Raw genomic sequence first — 26,130 nt, 5'->3', positions numbered from 1 at the left:
GTGCAAAAAATTTATGGAGAAAAACTGCACCTTTAACCACTTCATTCTGGGCCATTTTTCAATGTTGATGATGCTGGGCCGGCATGACTATATCATTTTTTCCGTTTTCAAAATCCTTCAAAAATTCATTATTTCATTTAAGGGTCGTTTATAACCGCACGAAGTAATCTTTAGGCACTACTCTAAGTTGACAGGTGACCTTCATTGCCGCCCGAGTATTTCAGCCAGGCCTACAGCCTTGTAAACTGAGCCCAGATTGTGCGGTGTTGAATAACTGTCTTTTGTTCACGAACCAGGCTCAGTGCACTGCTGACCTCTTTTCAATAGGGGCCAGATTAGCATGCAGCGGTGCTGTGTGGCTCATCGCTGCGGTGGTGGAGCACTTTTGTCCCCGATGGTAATCCGCTCACTGTCAATGCCCCAAACCCTGGTAAACGGTTTCAAAACAAGGCTGGATTATCACCACTTTTGAGAGTGAAAAATGTTGGTAATGCCCAGCAGCCTGGTCTTTTGTTCGTTCGAGGTACGGTCTTTTGTTACAGGGCCCTGCTTCCTTTGTCCGAGTTCGGAGACCCCGGTCACGCATATAAACCATACGTCTCCGATTCCGGAGTCCCTGGCAGGAAGTGGTAAAAGTTATATCACATGATTTGTGCTTTTATTGAGAAAAAATTATGAAATATTATTTGATGTTTGGACTCTTAGGTATATTTTTAATTGAACAAAAGAGAAAATTTAGTCGGATTTCTCTTTTGTTCTGGTAGTAATTCTCGGTCAAAGTTGAGGACTACTCACTCATGAAGTTTAATAATAGAGTGTAATACAAACCCTATGGAGAAAACTGCAACTTTCATCTCATGTAAGCCTTTAAGGTGACCCCTGATATGACCAAGACCTTTTTATTTTGACAGCCCCACAGGATGATGGACTACCCATAATCCCATTTCAAAGTCACTCAGATGTATGAGTGCACCAGTCTTTGACTTTATAATACATGCACAAAACGTATGGAGAAAAACTGCACCTTTAAAGTCGTGTCACATGATTTGTGTTTATATTGAGAAAAAATTATGAAAAATTATTTGATATTTGGACTCTTGAGTATATTTGTAATCGAAAGAAGGCGAAAAAAATATGATTTCTCTTTCAATCTGATAGTAATCTTGAGCCGAAGTTAAGGATGACTCGCTCATCAGGATTGATATTGCGTGATAGAAAAACGTGTACGAAAGATGCTGGATGATGTCTAATGATGACTAAATGATGTCTATGACACACAAGTTTCTGCAAGAATCCTGACTTCCGGACACCAGGCATATGTGCTAAATGTATGTATTGGTTGACGTTTCCTTGAAATAAATATGCGTCTCGCAAAATGAATATTTGAAAACCATTTGACAAGATTTGAACCTACATGTATATAATACTAGAAAATCAATTGATGAACTGTGAAGAAAACCTAAAATTTAGGATTGAAAATAAAAAAAATAGGCCGACCTCAATTTCTGCTTTCCCTGTGAAGCGCTTAGAATCCATGCTGCAAAAGCTGCTTGTCATATTCTTAGACATACACATATGTAAATGAATACATGCAGCTTTTGCATTTGCAACTATTTCCTTGCTTCAAACATACTATCACTTCAAACATATACATGCATATTTATGCATGTCACGTCACAGTTCTTACCTTTTCTATATTATGTGTGTTTTACTAAAGGAAACTTTTTTGACCCTTCAGAATGAAATTTCATGTCTTTGAACAGTGCCCTCACAAGACCTTTCTCCTCAGATGACCGGCAGTATTTATTTCACCAGCTAGGTCAATTAGGTCGATTCAAAGGTGACCAGACCCAGGCCTTAAATTCCTGTTAACCGTGCATTTGAGTTCAATTTGTTCGCAAACATGCATGTGCATGATTTACAATGCATTTTTATTTCCAAAATGCCCTCTCATCCTTGATTCTCCAAGAGAAGTATAAATCTTGCATGTATGTGCACTTTCCTCAACTCTTCTTAAAATTTATAATTTCATTGTTCAGTAAATTTTATTGCTAAGAATTGTTTTCCCCTGCACACAGTTGTTAAATTTTATTGTGTTTTCCATGTTTATTGTAATTGTTCTTAATTTCAATTGCTAGTTCTAGTTGTTTATAACTCTGTTCCTTCCCAAATATCTGATGACAATTTGAGACGTTGTGCTGGTTCTTTCTTTATCATATTGAGCTGTGCATGCATGCTAAAAGCATAGGTCTCAACATGTGTTCTCATAGCATGCTTTTCATTTTACCATTTTGCCCATGGGTTTAGGACAGTTTTCAACCTTCATTTCAATTTAAATGTTGTAACTGAATACAACAAAATGTTCAGGTTTAAGATGTCAGTCAGTTTGATTCCGTAATTCATTTGATCTTGTTTAGCCTTCCACTGGATTTTAGCTCCAGAGCCACATGTGGCTATGCACTTCCCAGTGCCGCTGATAGAGGATCTCATCCTTAGCAAGGACTATGCACATGCTGAGCATTCCACAACTTAGCTAAAGAAGGCACTCATTTTGAATCTTGAAAAAATAGCTGAGGCAGCCTCTCTGACTGTGGGGCAGAGGGAAAACAGTCTGTGGGCAGCCTCACGGAAGTACAAGTCCACTGCATCCAACTTTGGACAGGTACTGGGTGCTGCTTCATGTAACAGGTGAAGAGCCTTGCAAGTGGTATTTTAAGTTTGTACTGGTGTCACTTTGAAATAGAAGTATCGCTTGTATTACAAATTGAAGACATAAAAATTGGAAGGCTTAAATCACTGGATTTTTCTCTTTGTCAATGGGCTAGCTCCTTGAGCCATTTTTACAATTCTTGCAAGAGAATAAATTAAGACCAGATTGGCTGCTTTGTCTGAGATGTTTCAACCATTTTCAAATGTTTCTTTTCAGAATTTTGCCTTCACTGAAGAAGCGTCTGCTTAGTTGTTATAACTTGGATAAAGTTCTCACCATTCAGCGGAGTATAATGCACAAAGATGTTGCACGTCAACAGTATTGTCAGTTTGGAGCTGAAGTTAAGCAAACTGGTGAGTTCATGATCTCTTGCCAAAATGTGCTGAAGGATTTACCTTTTGCATTCCACTAGAATTATAATCATATACCAATACTTTTGATTCTTGCATTTTTCAGGAACTTGGCTTCATGAGTGTGGGGTGCTGGCGGCATCACCTGATGGTATAGTCACCAAGTCACCGTCATGTGCAGTCCACCTGATGGGCACACCACATGATGTCAAGCCTCAGCTGCTAGAGATCAAGTGCCCATTTGCTAGCCGAGATGAGCCAGTATTGAAGACAGCGACTACAGACAAAAACGTTTTTCTTGGTAATGGGTACAAGCTAATAATTAACCCTAAACGCATTTGTTATTAAACAGATGTTTCCCTTTGGTGCCAAAACAATTGATTATTTCCCTTTTTGTTTCTCCCAGCTGTTGGCAATGGTAAGTTATAACTTAAAAACAGCACGACTATTGGCATCAAATCCAAGGCCAGCTACACCTCACTGGAAGCAGTTGTTGTGACCAAGTTGTGTGGAAACCACATGATATGGAGATAATCAAAATCTACAAGGATGACAGCTGGACACAAAACATTTCAAGGATGATCGAATGTTATTTCAATAAGTTCATCCCTTCTTTGATTGATAATTAAACCATGTAATTGTAAATGTAAACTTATACAGAAAACATTCTTTCCAACTGTTTACGTGTGCAATGAATAATTATACTATGTACCTGCGAATTTTCCATGAACCCTCACTGAATATAATCCCCTGATTATGTAATTATGCACACACAGGGAAGTTCAGGCTTTTCTTTTGACTACGTGTAGCAACTGTATGTCAAACTAGAGCATGGTGTATTTGAAATCCTTATATATTTAACACGACATATTTAATTGCATGTGAAAGTGTTGAACTTGGGACATTTCGGAATTGTAAAATAAAAGAGACAAATTAGTTTGTTTGATTGCCTTACTGACTGAGGTCTCCCAGTGTCCCTCCCCCACCTTGGGACACAGTGGTGGGGCACGTGTACAGGCAACTTGTCGTACCGTCCAGTATCTTTCAAAATTATCTGGACTCCTGTGTGAATCACGCGGGCCCCCAAAATACAAATTTTTAGAAGCTACGTTTTCACACGTAGGTTGCAGTGATTTTCGCGCTATCCACGCATGGCCCGCATTGACATTCTTTTCTTTAAAAAAAATCTTCACTGGCGCAGAGTACGGTATAGGACATTTCCTCAATTAGCCCTACATGTATGTCCAGCAAATACCAGTAACATGTAAACCGACATCAGTGCATGAAAAAATGATACACAAGTGACAGTATTTACGGTTTAATGATGTTCAGTTTTATGTTAAATTGTCATCATTTCATTCTGATAACAAAAACACACAAGTTCTTTTGTTTACCACTTATCATCACCGTTCACACGCCACTGCTATTTAAGGTTAACCACGTTACACAACGGCGATCTTGACCCTCCACTAGAAGTACTGTAAACCTACACATACAGTACAGTCATGAAAAATTGGATTGTCAAGCTGTGGCTGCAATAAACGCTGGGTGAGGAAGGGCCAAAGCATATCTCAAATCAGTTTCCATGTTCTCTCAACTTCTCTGGGCCAAAAGAAATACATAAATAAGGTATTTCTTTTTCCCATAGGATTATTGCAAATACAATGTATACAGTGCTGATTAAAAAAAGTAGCACAAAATTGTCATGTCCATGTATGCAACCAACATGGGCAATTCACAATAGTGCACCTCCAAGATATTTGCAACGCATTGGCCAATCACAACGCATGAAATTGGGTCAACCCTTTTCAAATGTGTATTGTGATTGGCGGACGCATTGCAAACTCTTGGAGCACTATATTGTGAACGCTTGTACTGTTAACACAAAATACATGTAGTTAACCTGTAAAAGTAACTGGCTATATTTGACTTGGTACATGTAACTTGACCACAAAATACTGTGCATAATCACAGTACCTTGTGTAACCAACAGTGAGCCCTTTCCATCACATGAGCTGGCCATGACTGAGAAGGGTTCAGAAGTGGTAATTGTTTTCAAGTTTGTTTTAATATATACTCAAATGCAAAGCAAACAAAACACTTCTGCGATTTATTCTCTTCTTATTTCACAATCTCTCCCTCAACACCCCCTCCCCAAAAAAAGAAATGTGTGTTGACATCAACAACCAGGTATACATGTATGTACCAAGGTGTATCTAAGTCTGTTCCTTATCATAAATATAAACATCCGTTTTAAAGATAACTATAGGTCAAACTTACCAGAGGGGCCCAGTAGGTGTACAGGTAGCCTATTCGCAGAGAAGGGATGAACTGAGACATGGCCATTATAAGGAAGTACAGGTTGAGAAATAGCCGGAACTGGTTGTAAAGAACCTGCAGGTTACAAAGTAACACCAAAAGGGATTCCTGAGAGAAACTTTCCAAAATTTCTTGGAATCAAACATTCTGCTAGGACTGAAATACCGGTATTAGGCTTTCCAACTTTTTTAAAAATTTCTTAGAGACTACAGTACAATATTATACATGAAAGCTACATTGGCACTGAACATTTGTCAACCAAAAAAAAAGTCCAATGTAGACAGCCTGTCAACTTTCCCATTGGTTAATCAAATGAAAAAATATTCTAAATTCAGTTCACAGCCCACTGTACTGGTAAGCCTTGCTGAAGTCAGCAGGTATACATGTATCAGTGAATTTCAGCTCCAGTGCCAGTTAAAATTGTTAAAGACTGCATGCATACTGTACCTGAAGAGCCATCATAAGCATTCGCGCAATATGGTGCTGCATTCATGGATTATGGGGTGTTTGAATTTAGCGGGGGCTACTGAAGGGGTAAAGCAATTGCTTGACAAACAGTATGAAGACCTGGAGGATGACGTTGATGGCCAAGAATGAAAGTCGGGGTGATGAGGTTAGTATCAGAAGAAGATGGTGGTTTGGGAGTACAGTGGGGATATAGGAATGCAGTTCGGAGTGCACAGTACTGACATTGAGAAGGGGAAGATGGTTGATTCCAATGGCATTCTGCTGCCTGATGGGTTGCTGCTGAAGTCATTGGTGGAGAATGAAGGATACAAGTATCTTGGTACATTGGAGGCGGACAGCATGATGCATGATGAAGTGAAAGAAGGCTAATCAAAGAGTACATAAGGAGGATAAAGAAGTGTTTAAGTCGAAGCTGAATGGGGACAACATAGTGAAGGCGATTGATACCTAAGCTGTGTCACTGATGAGGTACAATATTGGGATTGTTGACTGGACCAAGGTGGAATTGGAGTCTGTTGACCGAAAGACGAGGAAACTGATGACAAGGCATGGTATGCTGCATCCAACGGCTAATGTCAGAAGGCTGTACATGCCAAGGATTGAAGGGGGACAGGCACTGTGTACATGTTGAGAAGAGGGGTCTTCATAGGTATTTTTCTCGGGCGCAGGATGGATTGCTGAGAATGGCTAAGAAATGTGTCGTGGAAAGCAAGTGGCCGCTGGTGCACGGAAGAAGGAAAGGAAGGAGGAAAGGTTTAGAGATTGGGAAGGGAAGCCCCTCCATGGGTAGACTTGACTCAAGTCGGGATCCCCGTGAAGTCTTCATTTATGGTTTGGATATATATCAAGACTGCGCGAATTTACTTGCTTCGCACACTCTTGTGTCCACTTATTACTATGAGTTCAGTTCAGAAATCCCAAATTGATGAATCTGCCAACTGTCTGTACACAGTGAATGGGCTCATCTACCATCTACCAGTGGTAGCCAATCACACTGCCAGACTCGTTTTTATGTCGTTCAACCTGCATCACAATGAACGAGTCTACAGGTCTAATTACTTTCATTGGTAGAAATTCTGTGAACATTTTGCAAGATCATGTTGTTCATATGCAATTATGAATAACTACATACCGGTATTACTGACGTCCAACTTGATTCAAGTCTACTACAGGGCAAATTTCTGAGGGACATGGAAGAACTGGCAGGGTACAAGACCTGGGAACGGTTGAAGGGAGGTGACTTAAAGAAGGAAACAGACGGTTTGATAACTGTGGCAGAGGATCAGGCACTAAGGATGAACGTCATGAAGGCTGGATAGAGGACGCAGACGTATCTCCCATGTGCGGGATGTGTGGGGATAAAGAAGAGACTGTTCCATTTGGTTTGCAAATGCAGCAAGATGGCCCAGACTGGATATAAGGGGAACCATGGTAAATTAGTCAAGGTGATCCACTTTGATGTGTATCGGAAGCATGGGATGGAGGTCAAGGACAAGTGGTGGGAGCGTGTTCTAAAGGTTTTGGAAACGGACGAGGTAAAGATTCCTTAGGACTTCAACATTCAGACTGACTGTGTTGTAGAACACAGGCAGCCAGATAATGTTCTACATAAGGGAGTAGAACTGTGCCACATTATAGATGTCAGGGTCTCCCCTGGGGTACTGATATCCGTGAGGTGGTAAAAAAAATGCGAGTATTATCAAAAAGGCCTCCAATAAATTCTACATAGTCTAATAGTAGGGTTACTCCAAATTTCTCCTCTAAAATAAATGGATCTTGTATTCTGTGTCCACTTTTACCATTCTGAACAATTTAAACTGATCTATTTCAAAATATCTAAGTTATTTTGCTTTTTCTTTCCATCTTTGTCTATTTTAACTGTGAGGTAGTAAAATTCAACAGAAAAGTTGAATCAGTGAAATGGGCCGCCTCACACTTGAATGGGCAGGGGAATCCCCTGCCTAAGGCGCCTTTCCCAAAATGACCTCGCGTTCTGTCACAGCTTGTCTGCAGTTTTCCTGTGCAGTCTGCCGTTGTCAAGGACGGCAGAAATCTGCAGACTTCAGGGAGTGGGCACTCAGGCATTACGAAGTTCTAACGAGCAAGGCTCCGGTATGCCTTTGTTGTCTCAACAATAGGGGTAATCCTCCCCCACAGAAATGTGGGAGAGGTCTGCTACTGAATACCTACCCCAAACAGTTGGCTAAATATGCAAATTCCTTTGCATCTGATTCAATTTGCTAAAACTTCTGATCACCTGTATTGCGCCTTCTAGTCCCATGACACATAGCGAAGTGGCCGCCATGTTCGTCCTTTTACGGTATTAAAACCACGGTGAGGTAGCATGTTGTGAAAGTAGATGGGGTCTTCAAGCATGCTGCCTTGAATATTTTGTCCATCGATACGCCCCTGAAGTAGAACCATGATGTGGAAACTGCTCGGATATCATGAGCCCTGATGAGGCGTAGTGTTTTTATTGTCCACAGAGTTCGGCCAATCTGGATTGGCAAACTTGATAGATGAAACTGCCCATCTGGCTATAGTGTCTCTGGTCGCAGCTCGGTGAGGTTTTATTTTGGTGATGAAAAGCTGCTAAGTTGTACCCCTGAGTTTTCTGGTTTTGGCGAAGTACCATTTAAGAGTCTGCACTGGGCACCATTGCCAGTGTCTTTGGTAATGTCTGGTAAAAAAATGCCAGGAGGATGGAAGGAAACTGACTGGTTCTTGGTGAGAAACCCAAGCATTGGGATGAGATGGACACCATGGGGTTCCTATCGGATGTGGCCATCTGTGGTGGACAATGCCTTCAGTTCACTGCTGCGCCATGAGGTAGTAACTGTCAGCAGGAATGCCAGTTTCACCAATAGGTTGATCAACGATGCGTCGCTGAGAGGCTTAAAGGGAGGACCAGCAAGCAGTTGGAGGACAGCTGACAAGTCTCATGACGGAATTAGTCTCTTAGTTGGGGGATACTCGAGAAACATCCCTCAGAGTAGCTGTTTAAGAGCAGTATTGTCGGACACAGTCGAACCATCTGGGAAGCCATCGTATATAGCCTCAATGGCTGACCGGTAGTTACGGATAGTTGAAACCTGAAGATCTGATTTGTACAGGTGCATGAGGAAGTAAGCTATAGAGGTCACAGAAACTTCGGTCAGAGAAAGACCTCGCTCTCAACACCACAAAGTAAAATGTCATAATCTGGAGTCATAGATGCTGCGTGTAGACTGGTGTCAACTCTTTGTGGCCATTTCGGCAGCTCCATCAGAAAGTCATGCTGATCTGAGGGACTGTTTGACAATAGCCAACAGGTTAGGTGTAGTGACGTTGGATGAGGGTGAAGCACGACTGACTTCAGTTGATAAAGCAGATCCGGTCTGTCGGGAAGGATCACCGGTACCCAGACAAGAAGTCTGGTCAGACAAAGGAACCACAGCTGGCGTGGCCAGAAGGGGGTGATGAGAAGACAAGGCAGCATTCCCTTTCCATCTTGGAGAGAACTGCCGGAATTAGGGTAATGAAAGGAAAGCGCAGGCCAACATCCCTTCCCAACTGATTTGAAGAGCATTCATTGCCAAGGCTTGCAGGTGGTAAAATCTGGTGCAAGTTGGGCATTCTTCGCCGAGGCGAAAAGAGCGATGTTCGGTTTTTCTACTTTGGCGAAGGTCTGTGCACTGGTGTGCTGAGTCCACTCTGTGGGATGTACCTTTCCCCGAGAGAGAGCATCTGGTGTGGAGTTGTCGACACCAGGAATGTGAGTCGCCTGGAGGTTGATGCCTTAATTCCGGGCCCAATATCTGTCTCGTGAGGAGGCATAAACAGGGAGAATGTGTGCGTCCCTGGCGATTGATGTATGACACCACTGTAGAGTTGTCCGAGCAGATGAGGACACATTTGCCTATGATGCTTGGGCGGAAAGCCTTCAGTGCATTGAATACGGCCTGAAGTTCCAGTTAATTGATGTGACTCCCTTGGAGCTGGAGGTCTCACGTTCCCAATGCTTGAAGCGGCGGTAGGGAGGCTCCCCAGGCCAGATAAAAAGCGTCCAAGGTTATAGTTAATTTCAGGTTCACCTTGGGGAAGGGAACTCCGAAAGAGAGGTGCTCCTTCACTAACCACCACTGTAGATGGGGGCAGTGGAAGTCTGATATGGTCCATTTGGCCTGTAAGGTGCTAAGAGATGAAGTTGTAGTGGGTGCATGTACAGCCTACAGAGGGGAATGAGATCCACCATGCTGGCCATCAAGCCAAGGAGACGGAGCCAGGTGCAGGCTGGAGCAGACTGCTCAGTAGAGAAGACTTTCACGCCAGTCGAGAAGGTTGTTGATGCGTTCGGTCGTCGGTGAGATTATACCTTGTTGAAGGTTAATAGATGCCCCTACCTCGTCGAGTATTGCCTTGGGGTGAGATTCGACTTCCCATGGTTGATGATGAGGCCCAGTCGATTTGTGATGTCACAAGTAAGACGGGTAGAAACCTCTGCTTTGTTGAACGATCTGCGGACAATCAGCCAGTCGTCCAGGTACTGGAACAGCATGACATCCCACTTTCGAAGGTGAGGGGTGACGATCTTTGCAACTCTCGAGAACACTCTCAGTGAGGTGGAGAAGCCGAAGGGGGAGCTGTAAATTCGAAGAGGTTCCTGTTGTATAGGAAGCGTAGGTATTCGTAGCTTTGTGGGTGAATCGGAATGTGGAGGTAGGCATCTTTCAGGTCAATGGAAGAGGCACAGCATGAAACCTGTAGGGATTGGGTGACCGTCCAAAGGGTCTCCATGCGAAATTTCTTCAGGCGGATAAAGCGGTTCAGAGGTTTGAGGTTGATAATAGGTTGCCAGCTGTTGAGTTCCTTCTTTGGAGTGAGGAACAACGTTGAAATGAAGCTCTTGTTCGCTTGAGATTTGGGAACCGGATGGATAGCATGTTTCTGAAGGAGAGAGTCTATCTCAGACTCCAGTGCCTTTTTACTTTTACTTTTTGTTAGCTGGAACTGCAGTCGAACAGAGGATAGGTACAGACGGAAGGGTGCTCGTGAATTCGAGGGAGTATCCGTAATGAATGGTCCTAAGACCCTGTGAAGAGTTGAAGTCGCCTGCCGACGGGTCTGAGATTGGCAGGCAGAAGCAAATCTGAATAGTCAGCAATGCCTACCCCCAGGAGGTCGGGGGTAGAGTGGCTCAGTGGTTCTTCCCTTGAAGCTCCTCTGGGGTGGCTTGGTAAGTAGAGGGGAGGTTGGACGGCTGCGAATTGTCTGGTAACTGGGCTGATGAAAGGGGTGAAAGGAACCATAACTGCCCTGACATGGAGATCTGAAGGGTCGAGCCCGGCAATCATCAGGACGGGATTGGTGAGGTGGAACCACCCGTGGAACGTCACGGAAGCTAAGTTTGCATGTTGTGTCAATGCACTTAAGTTCAGACTCAATCATCTCCATGAACTTCCCTGCGAAAGCTCTTTGCTGTAAAGAGGGAGTTCCTGAAGTCTTGACTTGACTCCCTCATGGGGAATGTTCATGGCATCTAAAGTGTTGGATCTGCGTGCAGAAGGGGCTAAAACGGAAATGCGAACAAACTGCTCAAAGATAGAGTTGACACTCTAATCGAGCGCTCGAAGTGCGACAGCTGCCAGGTCTGGAGTAACTGGTGAATCTTCATCACACACTCAGGCCAAATAATCAGAGAGGAGGGCCGTAAACGTGGTGTAGCGAAGGCCATGTCGTGAGGCTTTGTAAATGGAAACTTTCCTGTGGACTAGTGAGCGTCAGAGGAAAGTTTATCTTTAGCTTCTGTTGGAATCTTAGGGACAGAGAGGAAGTTGTCAAAGAACATTAAACATTTTGATGCATGAGCAGTCAAGTGAAGTTTGGGAAAAATTGGCATTGCGGGGTGGTGCTTGAAGGAAGCATGTGAAGAGGCCTCAGCCATAGACTGGTTAGAAGGCAGGCCTAAAATGTGGATCATATTCTTCTGAAGAAGACAGAGCCATGCCTCAGGAGGGTAAAGGTTGGCTGCAGAGGAGATATCCTCATCTTCAGAGGACGTATCCTGTTCCATCCAGAGTTGATCTATTGAAGGAGGAATGTCATCATGTCTTATTGGGTGGCTAGGGGCCAGAGCCGGAGGTGAGCTGTAGCCTACGCCAGAAACTGGATAAGGGAGCTTGTCCAAAATGTTGAACCACGGTTTGAACGCGGACACCATGGTTTTTTACAGGTCCTTGGCAACCAGCTGACTGTCTACTGCATGCGCCAACTTACCATATCAAAGGAACTAACAAAACCCCCTATTGTTATTCAAATTTTACACCAGGTGCAGCTAGCAGAATCTGACTGCGGCGGTTGCAGTCGGTTCCAGACGCTGTGGAGAGCCGCGGGGGCGGCATATATTTTAATTTATGCGATTCCAATCCCCTAGCCCTTGATTGTTGCACAAGAGTCATGTTCAGTTGACTTGAAGTCCTTCTTTATAAGTTGCACTTTTGTGCCACAGAGTTTGTCGGTGCGTGATTGGTGAGCCCAAATTCATGCACTTTGAAATAGTTGGCACTGGCCAAACCCTTTCGCTGCTGTAATTACAACGTCAATTGTCTAGTTTCAGAGGCAAACAATTAAATTCCCAACGACTGCTTGTATTCCGATATCGAAGCTTACTATCCAATCTCAAAGAAATACTTTGTACAAATATTTGAGGAGAGCCTATTCTTGGAAACCATTGAAGAAGTAGGGCCCAAACACAGGAGCTATCAATCACAGTTTGGAAAAGTAATTTTCTTTCTTTGCAGATTGGATAATTGTTTACTTTTATTTTGATTGAAAGGGCCCTCAGCTGTTAAAAATCTAATGTCTAAATTTCTTCGCAACGTAAATACGCAAATACAAAAATGATTATTGTTGGTCATTTTTTGCATACTTTTTCTGGGAGAAGGGGCGTAGTTTAATTTCCGAATGAAGTCTTTCAATCTGAAAACACAGACTGAGCATGTATTTCAGAAATCTTGCACGTCTTTGCCTCTCAAATAAGCATTTTTTCCCCAATGCTTATTGACAGCAAACCCGTTTTCTGCTTTAGATTTTTGTGTCTCTTGTTACTATGTTTTTGGATAAAATTCAAATTATCCCCGAGTTTATGATCGTATATAGAAACACACCATACATAATTTTTTTCAGACTGTGCCAGCAACCTCAAAGTCATAATCCCGAAGCTACTTTGAGAAGCGCTTCAAGTGAGTTTTTAGACTTAACAGTCTACAGAATATGTACATGTTAAAAGTGAATAAAGCGGGTATTTTTGTCTCGGACTTTTCTTTTTAACTCAAAAATGGGTTCGGGCATACCCAAAATGAACAGAGTCCAACAGTTTTTGTGCACAGTTTACCATATGGTGTTGGAATTTGTGTGAATGGGTATGGTTCCTAGTAAATCACTCTGGGGAGTTAGGATTGATAGATGTATATCAATATGGTAAATTGGCCATTGGGCATGTTTTTGGTGAAGGGCAAGAGGAAAGAGCAAATTTAATATACGCCTATAAAAGTGTAAAGGCTGGTCCATACTTCAGGCGAATGCGAAAATGAAGTGAATATGATGTCACGAAAAATTTGCAGCAATATTTCGCCAAAGATGAAGTGAGTTCGACTTTTACGAATTCTGACCTCGAAATTTTGCGTATGTGTTTGCTTTCCCACTGAATATGAGGTTACCCATTTATAACAAGCATTTGCGAATTGCAGTGATGGAAACACAACGTAGTGTATCACACTGGTTGCCAAAAATGCATGAAGGAAATGCGGCAACCAGTCAATGTACAATTCTTGCCAAAAAGGATCGCGAACATTCCACTACATGTACATCATATACAACTGCAGCTCTACAGTTGCAAGTCAAAAAAACACTGCCATCACAAATTTTTCTGCAGATTCATTCACAAAAAATAATCTCATGTCTATGTTTGTGTTTTCCGTGTTCATGTATGTACTGCTGTTATTAGAAATGAGCGTGTTTCCACAGAATTTCCAGCCACAGCACAGGACTAATCTCCCGCCCCTCCAGATGCGTCACGCACTCTTAAAACACGATACACAGACATGGTTTGCCAGTTTCCTGTAGGCATGACTAATGTAAAGCACGATTAAAAAATAAATAACTTTTTACATTGATTACACAACCGTCGAAACAAAATTTCCCTTCCCAATTCCGATAAAAATACAGCCAAATAAATTCGCTTGACTACTCTCATATCTCAAGAGCCCCAACACTGAATTATTTATATTGCTGCAAAAGATCTAGCGTACCCGCCACTGAAACTGTGCATTTTCATAACATACATTTTGCAAGACACAGCTATCCAATCGCATTATTCCTTCATAACATCATGCTTCTTCAGCGACCATCTCGCACGCGGGCAGCCGCGCCATGTGGTGGGCGAGTGAACTCGGACTATCAATAAATCCTGTCATGCAGATAGAGTCGAAAATCATAAGACAGCCGGAAAATCAAATAAAAATGTCTCTCCATGAAACAATTTGGGTTGGGAAGACTACACATAGATGGGGGCTTCAGTTGATGAATCTTCACATTCTTGCAGGTACACACAAGCCTACACGTGCATGCCGTTTAGCTTTCGTTGTCATCCATGGCGATCGGATGCCTTTTAACAATCCTTGGATTGATGCTTTCACATGTATTTGCTTTTCTAATCTTACATGCACATTAACATTTATAAACGTTTCTGCAGTTTCCAGTACATCGGTGGGCTATGCCTACAAAAATCCTCCTCAGAGAGCACCAAACAATTTTTGTTTTGACTATGTCCAGTTCCTGCTCTTTTTATTTTTGTTAGCGTCTGAACAATATGGACTAGTTCAAACAAATCTCGTTGAAAGTCCAACTAAACCAAACACTAGAAAAATCCAGGGTATTACTGAAGTATAAGCCTATTTCATACTTAACAAAATGCCATTTTGCGTATGCTTTGCGAAGGAAAGTACAAACTTTGTACTTTCCTTCGCGTATCTCTCTCCTGCTCTCCACATGTGTACATGTACATGCCCACATGATGCAGATTTAGAATGTGATGTGTGTGCTTTATATATAGCTAAGGAAACGCAGTATGACAGAAAAATGACCGAAAATGCGACTGCGTAATTGCTTCCCCCTTGGCTTGTGATTAGGATGGTTGCAATAAATCTCATCAAAAATCTGTTAAAGCAAACAGAGAAGAAAAACCCACGCCACTGTCTTGCCAAACTTGTCCAAGAAATTCCGTGGATTTAAATCTCAGAGCTATTTCGAAATGTAGGTATGAGCTCACTATAGTGTACGCCACTTAGGCATGCCCGGTTACGGTTGGAAAACCTGACCCATGTAGCCTTTTACACGAACACACTGCATACTTACATGTATGTGCAAAACCATGCACAGCCAATGGCATCTCCAACCAGGTTACACATTCATATAATGTGCACAAACATTCGTGGAGAGTGGGATGTACTGCTTGTGTTTACAATGTATTACTTTTATTCACGAAGCACACGCAAACTCAGCTTCTTGTACGTTATGTATGCATTCAATTGCTTTTTGGTTCCAAAAAGATGACTACTTAACATCATTGGATGATGTACTAATGTACTAACAACGCCAATGTTCATTATGCAAAGCGCCGTTTCCACTAAATTATTGGCTATACCTACAAAATACTGATTTAATGAGAGTTGCGACAATGACTACCTGCTGATAAATAATACACAAAAAAAACTTTGCTTGAATGACTCTACTCCTGTTACTTCGTGCCATGGTCTAACGTAGTTTTGTTTCTTTGTTTGCGTGGAGAACACAATGAAGACTAGTACGACTCGGGCATTTAGTATCCTTTAAGAGTCTCAAAAATTTGTAATCCGTTTAGATATTTTCCCCAAATGTTCTGATGGAGCCCGTCTTTGGAGGTTTGATAAAAGTTGATCTATATGATTGGGGTTTATGCTGCGAAATACTGTGTCTACTATACACGGAAAATGTGTATGCTTGGTTATGTGTAAAAGGGGTACCAAGTCAATACCTGACATTCTTCTTTTGGGTCACCTATAGTTTGACATAGTTCAATGTGTTTGAAGTTTTCAAAGACACTGCCAGTGCAAGTGATTTGTCTTTGAAATCTGAAATTCTGAAAATGATACCGATTTTTACATTGTCACTTCTACTGTTTTACTGTGTAGTCTATTTTTCTATCATGTACACTGTACGGTAAATAATTTTTTTAATCACGGGTGGCTTTGATGACCCGATTCCCGTTTTGTGATAAAGGGGACCACTCTCATTAAGTGAGGAATAAACCCTTTTTATGCTTTAAGGGGTTTTTGAGTTGGAATCAATGTGTTGTGTTTCATTTCCTCACCAGAGGCTGCAGCAATACACTTTCGGAATATAAACTGCAGTTTATACGTTGATTCTCACGCTAAAAACATCCCTGGGAGGCTGATACGGCAACATAAGAATAAAACCAGTCACTAAATACTGCGCCGTGCCTCAGCTTAGCCCAGCCTGGGCTGCCGCCGCGGCTGCACCAGCCAGCCAGGCGTGAAAGCGACCATTGTTCCGGGTGCGGGGACAAGGCAGTCATGTTTTTGTTGATTGCCGTTTACATTCGCTCAACTCACGTGTAATGAAGGAAATTAGTCTAGAGAGACTGAATAGATTTGTTAGTGCACCGTAAGTACCGTTCACACCACAAATTGTGTGGTGAGTCTGTTCGTTTTCCTATTTTAGAGTTGTATTATCAATGTTGTCTATTATTTCACTGGTCTTTTGGTAAAAAAAAAAACCTGCCACATGGCCGACAGTATACGTCTTACGCACGGGCAAGGTCCATTTGTAATTTATGTAATATAAACGTTTATGCACAAAAAACCTCCTCAGAAAGCACCAAACAATTTTTGTTTCGACCGAGTCCAGTTCTTGATGCAATGTTGCAAGTCTGCGCTTTATACATTTCTTTGTTATTGTGTGAACAATAATATGGACTAGTTGAAACAAATCTCGTTAACCCCTTCATACCGGGAGGTGGCTATAGCCGCTTTTCAGCTATTATTCTCGGCCAACACTCGAGCGAACACAATGAAAGAAGGCAGACCCTGGCTCTTGTATATATGGTAATTGGTATTTGTGCGTAGCCCAGAAATGAAAAAAACGATTTTGCATCACAATCACCAGCTTCACAATAGCCCCCACTTTAAAAAAAGGCAACGGGAATGTGGAAGGGTGAGTAAAGCCATATGCCACAGAACAATCAGCCTTTTCACTGTGTAATTCAAAGCGTGCAGAGCACACAGGGCCACAAACCGAGAATTTGCGGTTTGGCAGGTGGCCTTCGTGGCCAAGCGAGGCTGGATTTCTTGGAGTCAGCAAGGGGTTAAAAATCCAACCAAACCAAACACCATAAAAATCCAAGGTATATGGAGTATCTGCGTATTTCATACTTAACAAAATGAAATTCGCGTATGCTTCGTGAAGGAAAGAACAAAATTTGTACTTTCCTTAGCTACAGTAGCTCTCCTGCTATCCACTTGTGTACATGTATATGCCCACAGGTTTGGAATGTAATGTGCGTGCTTTGTGCCTAGCAGTGGAAACACAACATGACAGAAAAATGACCGAAAAAATGGAGTTCATAAGCCCAGCATTTTTGGCCTTGATGAAGCACGGCCTACTTATATTAAAATAACCAGTCCGTATACAATGTATTTTCCGAATTCTTATAAGTGCCGATCTGCCATGCATGTATTTTCTGAATTCTTATAAGTGCCGATCTGCCATGCTGACAGTGGTGTTTACTACAAAGAGATTCAAAGGTTCATTGTTATGTTTCTTAGATATGAATTAAATTGTTATGGCTTTTTTGAGCTAGTTTAACACAACATGTAGAACATATTAAGATAGAGTCAATGTTTCAATCCCGAGATCTTCATCAGGACTGACTAGAGTAGTAGATGGCCAGGCATAAATACTGAAACCGTCAAGGTCAAGTAATGGAGATAAACAACAGCCGTGTGGTAGGCAAGTGAAATAACTGTAGATAAACTATGTCCATGCAGGTGTTACTGCCGATGGGATGTACACGTGTGTGGACACCAGAGTCAATGTTTATGTTTGCAGTCTGTTCAATAAATAGAGCTTCCTTGATTCTTCTGGTACTGGTGAATTGTTCTTTGTCTAAGATTTTGGCATCTTCCCACTTGACTGTATGTTGGCGGTTGACTCCCTGGCGAGCAATGGCATTGTTCCTATCCTTGTTCTTTATGTCCCCTTTCTCCAACATAAACTTTGCAACACTCGCACGGAATGGAGTAAATTACCCCATTGATTTTGGCCGAGTCTAGTTTTGTTTTCACTTTGGTTAGTTGTATTTTGTTTGCAAATCTCCAATAGCCATGCCCCTAGCCTCCATATTCAGTCAATAACATTATCACTGGCCATGCAAAACGAATTTTGATTGGATGCTGATAAATTGCTGCGTAAATTCACAGTGAAATGTGTGCTACCACAAGTTATAGTGCAGATCATTAATCATGACTTCCGCTCACACACAAACGGCTGTAATGAGTCCCACTGACACATGTATGAATACTGATGTTTCATTGGTAGCCAATCACAACACAATGACTGGATGGTCCCAGGATGCTGATTACACACAAGGTTTGTGCTTCAAGCCCAGCTGCACAGATGTACGTATAGGTATCACTGTACACATGTACATGTACTGTACATGTGCATATAAATTCAGTCGTGTGCATGACAGAGCTCCAGTACTGTTTGGTGTCAGAACGAAGACATGGAGGATGTGCAGATTTTGACCTGGCCGTCGCATTACGTCAGTAGAAAATGAAAAAACAGAAAAATCGGCACCTACACAAGGAAGAAACCTGTCTAAACCTGATAAACTGGTGTGGTTTAACAAATGGAAGGATTAAGTACGATATGAATAAGAATTTATCATGACACCGAGATTGGTGTGAAGGTTTGCCTGCGCAGTTACTTCCACGATGCATGCCTGACTGTCACTTTTGTGTGCTATCGCCAGGTACATGTGGCGAGTTGTCCATGATGTTAAACTGACGCCCATTGATGTATCAATAATATCCTACATATCGATTTTGCTTTGATCACTTTTACATTGAAATCCATATATCGAGAGCTCCGATATAATGCAGAGCGTTAAATTACGGTCAGACGTGGGACATTTTCCGAGCACTTAGTTTGTTTGTCCAAACAAAATAAAAAATGCCCAGACAAACTGTCCAACAAACGTATCAATAACAGCTCTTACAATATGTGGAATTATGACATCCGATTTGTCATTAGTTTGTGTTAGAATTACGTTAATTACGCCTAGAGCATTCATCCGGGATGATTGCTCACCACCGCCCCATATCACCCAGCACCACGTATGTGTGAACACACATGTATATACAGGTAAACTTGCACAGAAAAAAATCGCCTCATAATTCTTTGCACATCGTAACATGTAGGTAGACTGGGTCATGCTGTCCACCGCGGTTCCTCCAGTTCAACACGATTATATTTCTGTATGTACGATGAGAGTGCACCATTGTTGACCTGTGGGTCTTACTCCCGCTGAAGATGAGTAGGTCGCTCGAACGCAGCCCTTGGTCATGCGCAGATCAAAAGTACTCCACGTTAAACGTTTCCTTGTCCCCATAGTCTGAACAGAAATAATAATGGGGTTGGGAACCAGACTAGCTCTTTTTTTTGTTGGCTGAATTAGGAGCGATGGTAGACAGAGGTGAGTGTTTTCTTACTAGAATGGAAAATCCTGTTGGATTTTGGGAATTCCATTACAGAAAACAACTCACCTCTGTTTACCTGTTTGCAGAGTAGCACGGATAAACTGGGAGGGGACGGGACATGCAGGGTACTGAGGACCTAAACTGTACCCATTGGAATTGAAAAAGGTTGTTTAGACATACCTGGGTGCTGCCTATCTATTTGTGAGGAACAGTAGCTTTCCGGGCTGCTGATCGGCCAACCTCCTGGAGGACTGTCCTGCCCATGAGACCCTTCGTTTGAACCACATCCTTCAGGTAGCATGAAGTGAAGGTGGTTCGATTCTTCCGCTGAAGATGAGTAGGTCACTCGAACGCAGCCCTTGGTCATGCGCAGATCAAAAGTACTCCACGTTAAACGTGGAGTACTTTAGTTCACTTCTGTGTCGAGCTGTTGCGGTAACTATCAGGAATGTTGTCTTTATGGTGAGTTGATGGAGAGAAGAAACCCCTGCTGGTTCGAAAGGAGGCTTTGAAAGTAATGACAGGACGGTACATAAGTCCCAAGACAGGATGAGTTTCTTGGTAGGGGGCCATTCTATAAACATTCCTCGTAGTACATGTGATATGGGCGTACTTGAGGATATAGTTGATCCATCATGGAACCTTTGATGAATAGCACCAATGGCCGATCTATGGCCCAGGATTGTGAAGATCTGAAGACCGGAGTTAAAAAGGTGAAGAAAATCCCCAATTACAGTTACAGATGCAGAATGAGGATCGATAGCTCTCTCTTTGCACCACTTGGTGAAGTGACAAAGTTGATTATCATAAGTTCGTCTGGTGGATTCTCACCTGCATTTTGCTGCCAAGGTAGTAGCTTTCTCCAAATGACCAGCTGCTCTAAGGGAGATTTTGACAGCATCCAGGCACAAAGATGAAGGAAAGCTGGATCTGGATGTACAAGTTGGGACCTGGGTTGAGTCAGAAGGTCTTGGCGGTTGGGGAGTCTAATCGGAGAATGAACGAGCAGGTCCAGGAGGCGAGGAAACCAAGGCTGCAGAGGCCAAAATGGGGCGATGAGAACAACTCTGGATTTTCTCAATTTTCGCTAGTACACGTTGCAAGAGGGAGAAGGGCAGGAAGGCGTAGTCCAGTCAAAACTGAGCGTGCCAACTTTCCAGGCCATGGGATGTGTGTGTAGTGAGCAAAATGTTGGAAGGTGGTAGTTGAGATGAGATGCAAACAGATCCACATGTGGAGTTCCAAGAATGTCGAATATGTGCTGGACTGCTGCTGGATGAAGGGACCATTCAGTTGGAGTGACTTTGCCCCTTGATAGGGCATCGACCAAAGAATTCTTCTACCCTGCCAGATGAGTGGCTTGAAGAGAAATCTACCGAGGAATGCACCATTGGAGGAATTCCCATGTGGCAAGGCAGAGAGACGGAGAATGGGTTCTCCCTTGACGATTGATGTAGGACACTACCATGCAGTTGTCCGTATGGACTAGAACCAGCTGGTTTCGGACCCTGGACTCGACGACTGCAGGGCGCAGGACACTGCCCATAGTTGTAAGTGATTGATGTGTAGCTGACTTTGTTCTAACGACCAAGTACCTGCAACCAACTGATCTCCCAAGTGTGCTCCCCAGCCCAGTTTCGAGGCATCTGTTGTGAAAGAAATGGATGGAGAGGGGCGGGGAAATTGGACGCCGCTCACCAGGTTGTCCAGAGTTAACCACCAGAGGAGCTGTTTGCGGATAAATTGGGTAACCGGAATACCCTTGCTGATTGGATCCTTGTGTGGACAAAAACGATACAGAAGGTGCAGTTGTAGGGGACGCATGTGCATTCTGCACCAAGGAACTAGGTCTATTAGGCTCGCCATAATACCTAACAGCTGGAGCCACATCTTGGCTGGTAGAGTTGGGGCCATCATAAAAATATGAATACAGTCCTGCAGAGTTTGATACTGATCCGAAGTAGGAGTTGCTCTGCAGGGCCTTGACTGTGTCCTGGAAAGTGGGGCTTAATATAAGCCAGTCGTCCAGGTACACGACATCCCTCTGGTGTACAAATGGTGCAACCACCTTGGTATTAAACACCCACGGGGGCTGTGAAAAGACCTAATGGTAGACAGTGAAACTAGCATGTTGTTTCCCCATAAATAAACTGGAGGAACTTCCGATGATCTGGATGGCTTGGGACATGCAGATAGGCATCCTTCAGATTGACGGATGTTGCCCAGCAACCTGTTGTTAGCGACTGGAGGACCGTGGAAGCATTTCCATTTGAAAATGTTTGGGCTTGATGTGATAGTTGAGTGGGAGTGGATTGATGATGGGACGTCAACCTCCGGATTTCTTTGGAGGTAGAAGGAATGTTGAGATGAAACTGACAACTATGCCTCTGGAGAGGGTCGAAATGGCATTCTTTTCTCACAGAGAAAGTATTTCCTTTTCTAGAGGCAGCCCGGCAAGTTGGATACGTTGGAACTGGGGTTTATGAGATGGGCCTTGATGTGAAGAGCTGTATCTTGGTCTCTTCTGTGAAGGAAGGGTGGATCTAAAGAAGCATCAGACAGCAATAGGGAGAATGATGTTATCTTAGCCCCCCGACGCAAATGACCATCTAAGGTCGCAAGCCTTTTGTCCAAAACCACTTTTAACGTCACATGACTCGTCACCCGAGGACGTTATTATTACATCGGGTAAATGTTGGTCTAAAACCCTTCCCCTTTGAGTTATACACAATGTTTCAACCCAATCGGATGTGTACTTCACAAGATATACTACTTTCAAAAGTGCAACAGCAATGTCTACAACGTATATACCTGAACTGTACAACATGAAAGGGAAAAGGTTTTGGAGAAATTGCACAAAGGCCTCTTTTTGCTGGAACGACAGACATGTAGTCATCGCATGGGATGACATCGTACATGGGGTACACCATGCATTTCATAGACAATGAGTGGAACCTACAGCGAATCAGTCTTGGCACTCAAAGGCACAACTTCCATCTGGAAATCTGCAATTCCCACTCCCAATCCCGTCACCCAGATATCCATCTCTGAGTCAGCCGAACACTGAGCACTGCCCATGGTGTCCTGGCAAGGTTCAACACCAGTTGGAAGAAGAGTCGAGAATTGCACACCAGACAGGTTGAAAACGGCAAGGAGCAAAAGAATTGATTTCTGTACATTTCAATTAAACTTTGTTTACACATGTCTGCCTGTAGTGTTCGCCGTAGACCAGATGAAAACAGCGAGGAGCAAAAGAATTTGATTCCATAAGTCTTCCTTAATAAGTTTATTATTTGATACATTTTCTCAGGACTGTGTCACCAGATGAGGGTCTACTCAAGCCATGATAAAACGTCTGCTTGAAAATGAGAACAAAATCAAGCAGGTGCTTGCTAATGACCGCCAGACAGCGCATCTAATGCCACCCTAGCCAAATATTCAAAGTTCTGGAGTCGGTAAATGATGCAATGGAGCTACTAGCAGAGCTGACAGACATCATGTCCAGCAGCACTTACATTAGCGTGTCCAGCTTAAAGCCCATATTAAAACGCCTTGAAACCCAGGTCTTGGCATCAGCACAGCCACAAGAACAACCGCATCCAGAGGGACTTCTGTCCTCAACGTTATCAAACAACGAAGAAACAAATTCAGCTGAATAACATCTTTCCTTGACACCCGTTTCAAGGTACGTGTATTTGGTATGAATCATTATTTTTTTGGCTATACACTGCCCCGCAAAAGATATAGTGCATGTGTACGTGAACATTATATTTCGTTGTTACTCTAATGTAATATTTAAAACATTAAACAAAAGCATTATAGAAATGTTCACTGATGTCTATGCTTCAATAAAATCATCTCAAACTGCCAACTGCCCCCCATTTCAGTGATGAAATCAGGGGTCGGATCAGCCAAGAATTCCTGTGTAATTCTTGCAGTGTGTGTGTGGGGGGGGCATTGTCGTGCTGAAACAGGAAGTCAAGGCTGATCAAATCATGGGCAGAAGGCAGCATGTGGTCGGGAGAATATCGACGTAAACAGCGGGGTTGATATTCTCTGCGACCCATGTCAGCGCACCGGTGCCCGTAGAGCTCATACAGCTCCAAGCCATGATGCCAGATCCTCCATGCTTTACTGACGGAACCACACAGTTCTAAGAAAACTCCTCCCCCACCAGCCTTCTGACATAAACGCGACCGTCTGATTGATGCTGCTGAAACCATGACTCATCACTCCAAAGAACGCGGCTCCAGTTATCAGTCGTTCACGCCATTCATCATGTTCATTCATTCATTCATTCACAGATGGTTTATTTAAAATTAACATTTAGATCAAACAACTAGTAAAGGACTAAACATGTTTGATTTACAGACTAAATACATATACATGTACATTTAAATATACTCCATAAAAGCAGCATAAAAATACCAACATATACCATAAATAAAATACCGGTACATCATACGGAAATAACATTAATCCTCCTATGCTGAAGTCACTCTTTGGGTCACTTGGTAAACACCTCAAAGAAGCACAGCTGTGTGGTGTTGTGCACTGCACTAACTGTCCCTCACAGGAATATCAGATTGCACTTTTGTGCTGCCCAACAACTGTGCTTCACTGTTTAATGTGCATAATTGTGCAGTAAACCAAATGCAATGAAGAGGACTGCACAAAAGACCCTGGGTCATTTTGTGCTGGCAATCTACTGTGTACACACTGAACCTGTGCATGTTTGAGTTCCATATAGAAAACACATGCTCACCAGTGACTGTGGACATTTGTGCTGTAAAACCAAAGGAATAGTTTATGATTCTCCAAAGAGCTGCATACTGTAAGCAAGATGGCTAGATCAACACTCAGATGAATCATGATGAATCATTTTCACAATAACAATTGTGTGATTAATGCAGTCAAAAGCTTTACTGATGTCTATGGTTCACATATTAACATAATTTCCCAATTCATCTAAACCCTGGTGAATTGTATCCAGCATACTTGTTAAGTAATGCTCTATAGAACAACCCTTCATACTTCCAAATTGCTGTAAATAAACCGACTCCTTCAAATCATCCATAACCCATTCAGATAGAAAACTTTCAAAAAGTCTTGCCAAAATAGGAGCAACTGAAATTGGCCATAGCTGATCTAAATTAATAACCTGAGTAGTTTTTGGAATTGCACCAACAGATGCTCGTTTCCAAATTTTAGGGAAGCAGCCAGCTTCCAAGCAAGCACTAAAAATGTGAGTTAATGGAAATGACATTTCAAAAGCAAATTCCTTTAAAAGCTGAACTGGATAATCTCCAGGGTAGCTAGCTTTTGACATGTTCAATATTAAGCCACTTGTAAACTTGTTGACGGTTAACCTGTGGAGGCAAAGAAACTACTGGTAAGTATGGAGTCAAAGAATTAAATCAAGGGGCAGCAAACTTGAACATGTTGAACAAATCCCAGAAATATGTACATTAAGGTCATTGGCTATTTCACCGGGAGATTTATTATTATTGGGCAATTCAAAAGAGCTCTTATGATTGCCTATAAGAAGCTGAATTTGTCTATGCCACTGATCAATATCAGATTTCTTCAAATACTCAACCCTTGATTATAATAACTACGCTTAGCAGTTGGAATTGATCTCTGGACCTCATTACGCAATGGCCTATAATTACCACCTTGTTTAAAAACAGTATCTCGTTTTAAAATTAATCTACGGATCTGGTTGTTCATCCATGGTTTATCATTACTCTTACGTTTAACAGCAACAAGCTCAAATTATTGCTTTTATCTCTCGTTAATAATTTGTTGGAAATTACAAGCCATATCATCCGATCTTTTAATTAAGCCACGGATTGGAGCCCAATCCATATGAGTGATCCACTGGCCAAATGCTCTCATTGACAAATCATGACAAGGCTGATAAAAACTGTTAGAAATTTTCCTTTCTCCAATAACATTACATGGCACAAAAGTTACAACATTGTGATCACTAGATGCAATAGGTACTGAAATCACTGGCTCACAATAAAAATCTCCAAGATCAGTCAAAATCTTATCTAGCATGTCTAATACTGCATTACCTCTGGTAAATGTTTTAACAACCTGAAAAAGCGAAACACTTTGCTCCAAACTATCAGTATCAAAATCATTGAAATCATCCATTAAAAGGAAAGCTGGATTATCCTTAATTGTTCGAATAAAATTGACCACAGATACAATATGATCAATAAGATCACACCTATATTGAGAGTGAGGTGGAAAATACAAAACACACACAAATAGTTCAGTCAGTAGATTGATTGTATGGGAAGATTTTAAATGAACCCACACCACTTCCAAATGGTTCAGAACAAGGTCACTAAAGACTTCACTACTACCGGTACATATATCATTCCGAACATAAAAAGCTACCCCACCACCAGTTTGATCTGACCGATCACGATAGTACTGATGAAATACAGCCAGCTGGCAGGCAGTTGCTGGGTTA

At 42.3% G+C, this 26,130-nt stretch overlaps 1 protein-coding gene across 4 annotated transcripts in view; it reads right to left on the bottom strand.

The window, feature by feature from the left end:
* LOC110988993 (putative phospholipid-transporting ATPase IIB) overlaps positions 1-26,130 on the bottom strand; it is a 173,221-nt gene that overhangs the window by 134,467 nt on the left and 12,624 nt on the right. For all 4 annotated transcript variants that reach the window (XM_022253028.2, XM_022253026.2, XM_087138273.1 and 1 more), the window contains one exon: positions 5,341-5,454. In XM_022253028.2, coding sequence (XP_022108720.1) covers positions 5,341-5,454 — 114 coding nt within the window. The remainder of the gene's footprint in view (positions 1-5,340; positions 5,455-26,130) is intronic.

Source organism: Acanthaster planci, linkage group LG06, assembly GCF_054643075.1.
Source record: "Acanthaster planci isolate LZ-2023a linkage group LG06, COTS_SCS, whole genome shotgun sequence".
NCBI lineage: Eukaryota > Metazoa > Echinodermata > Asteroidea > Valvatida > Acanthasteridae > Acanthaster > Acanthaster planci.
This window is presented reverse-complemented; position numbering and strand designations above follow the sequence as displayed.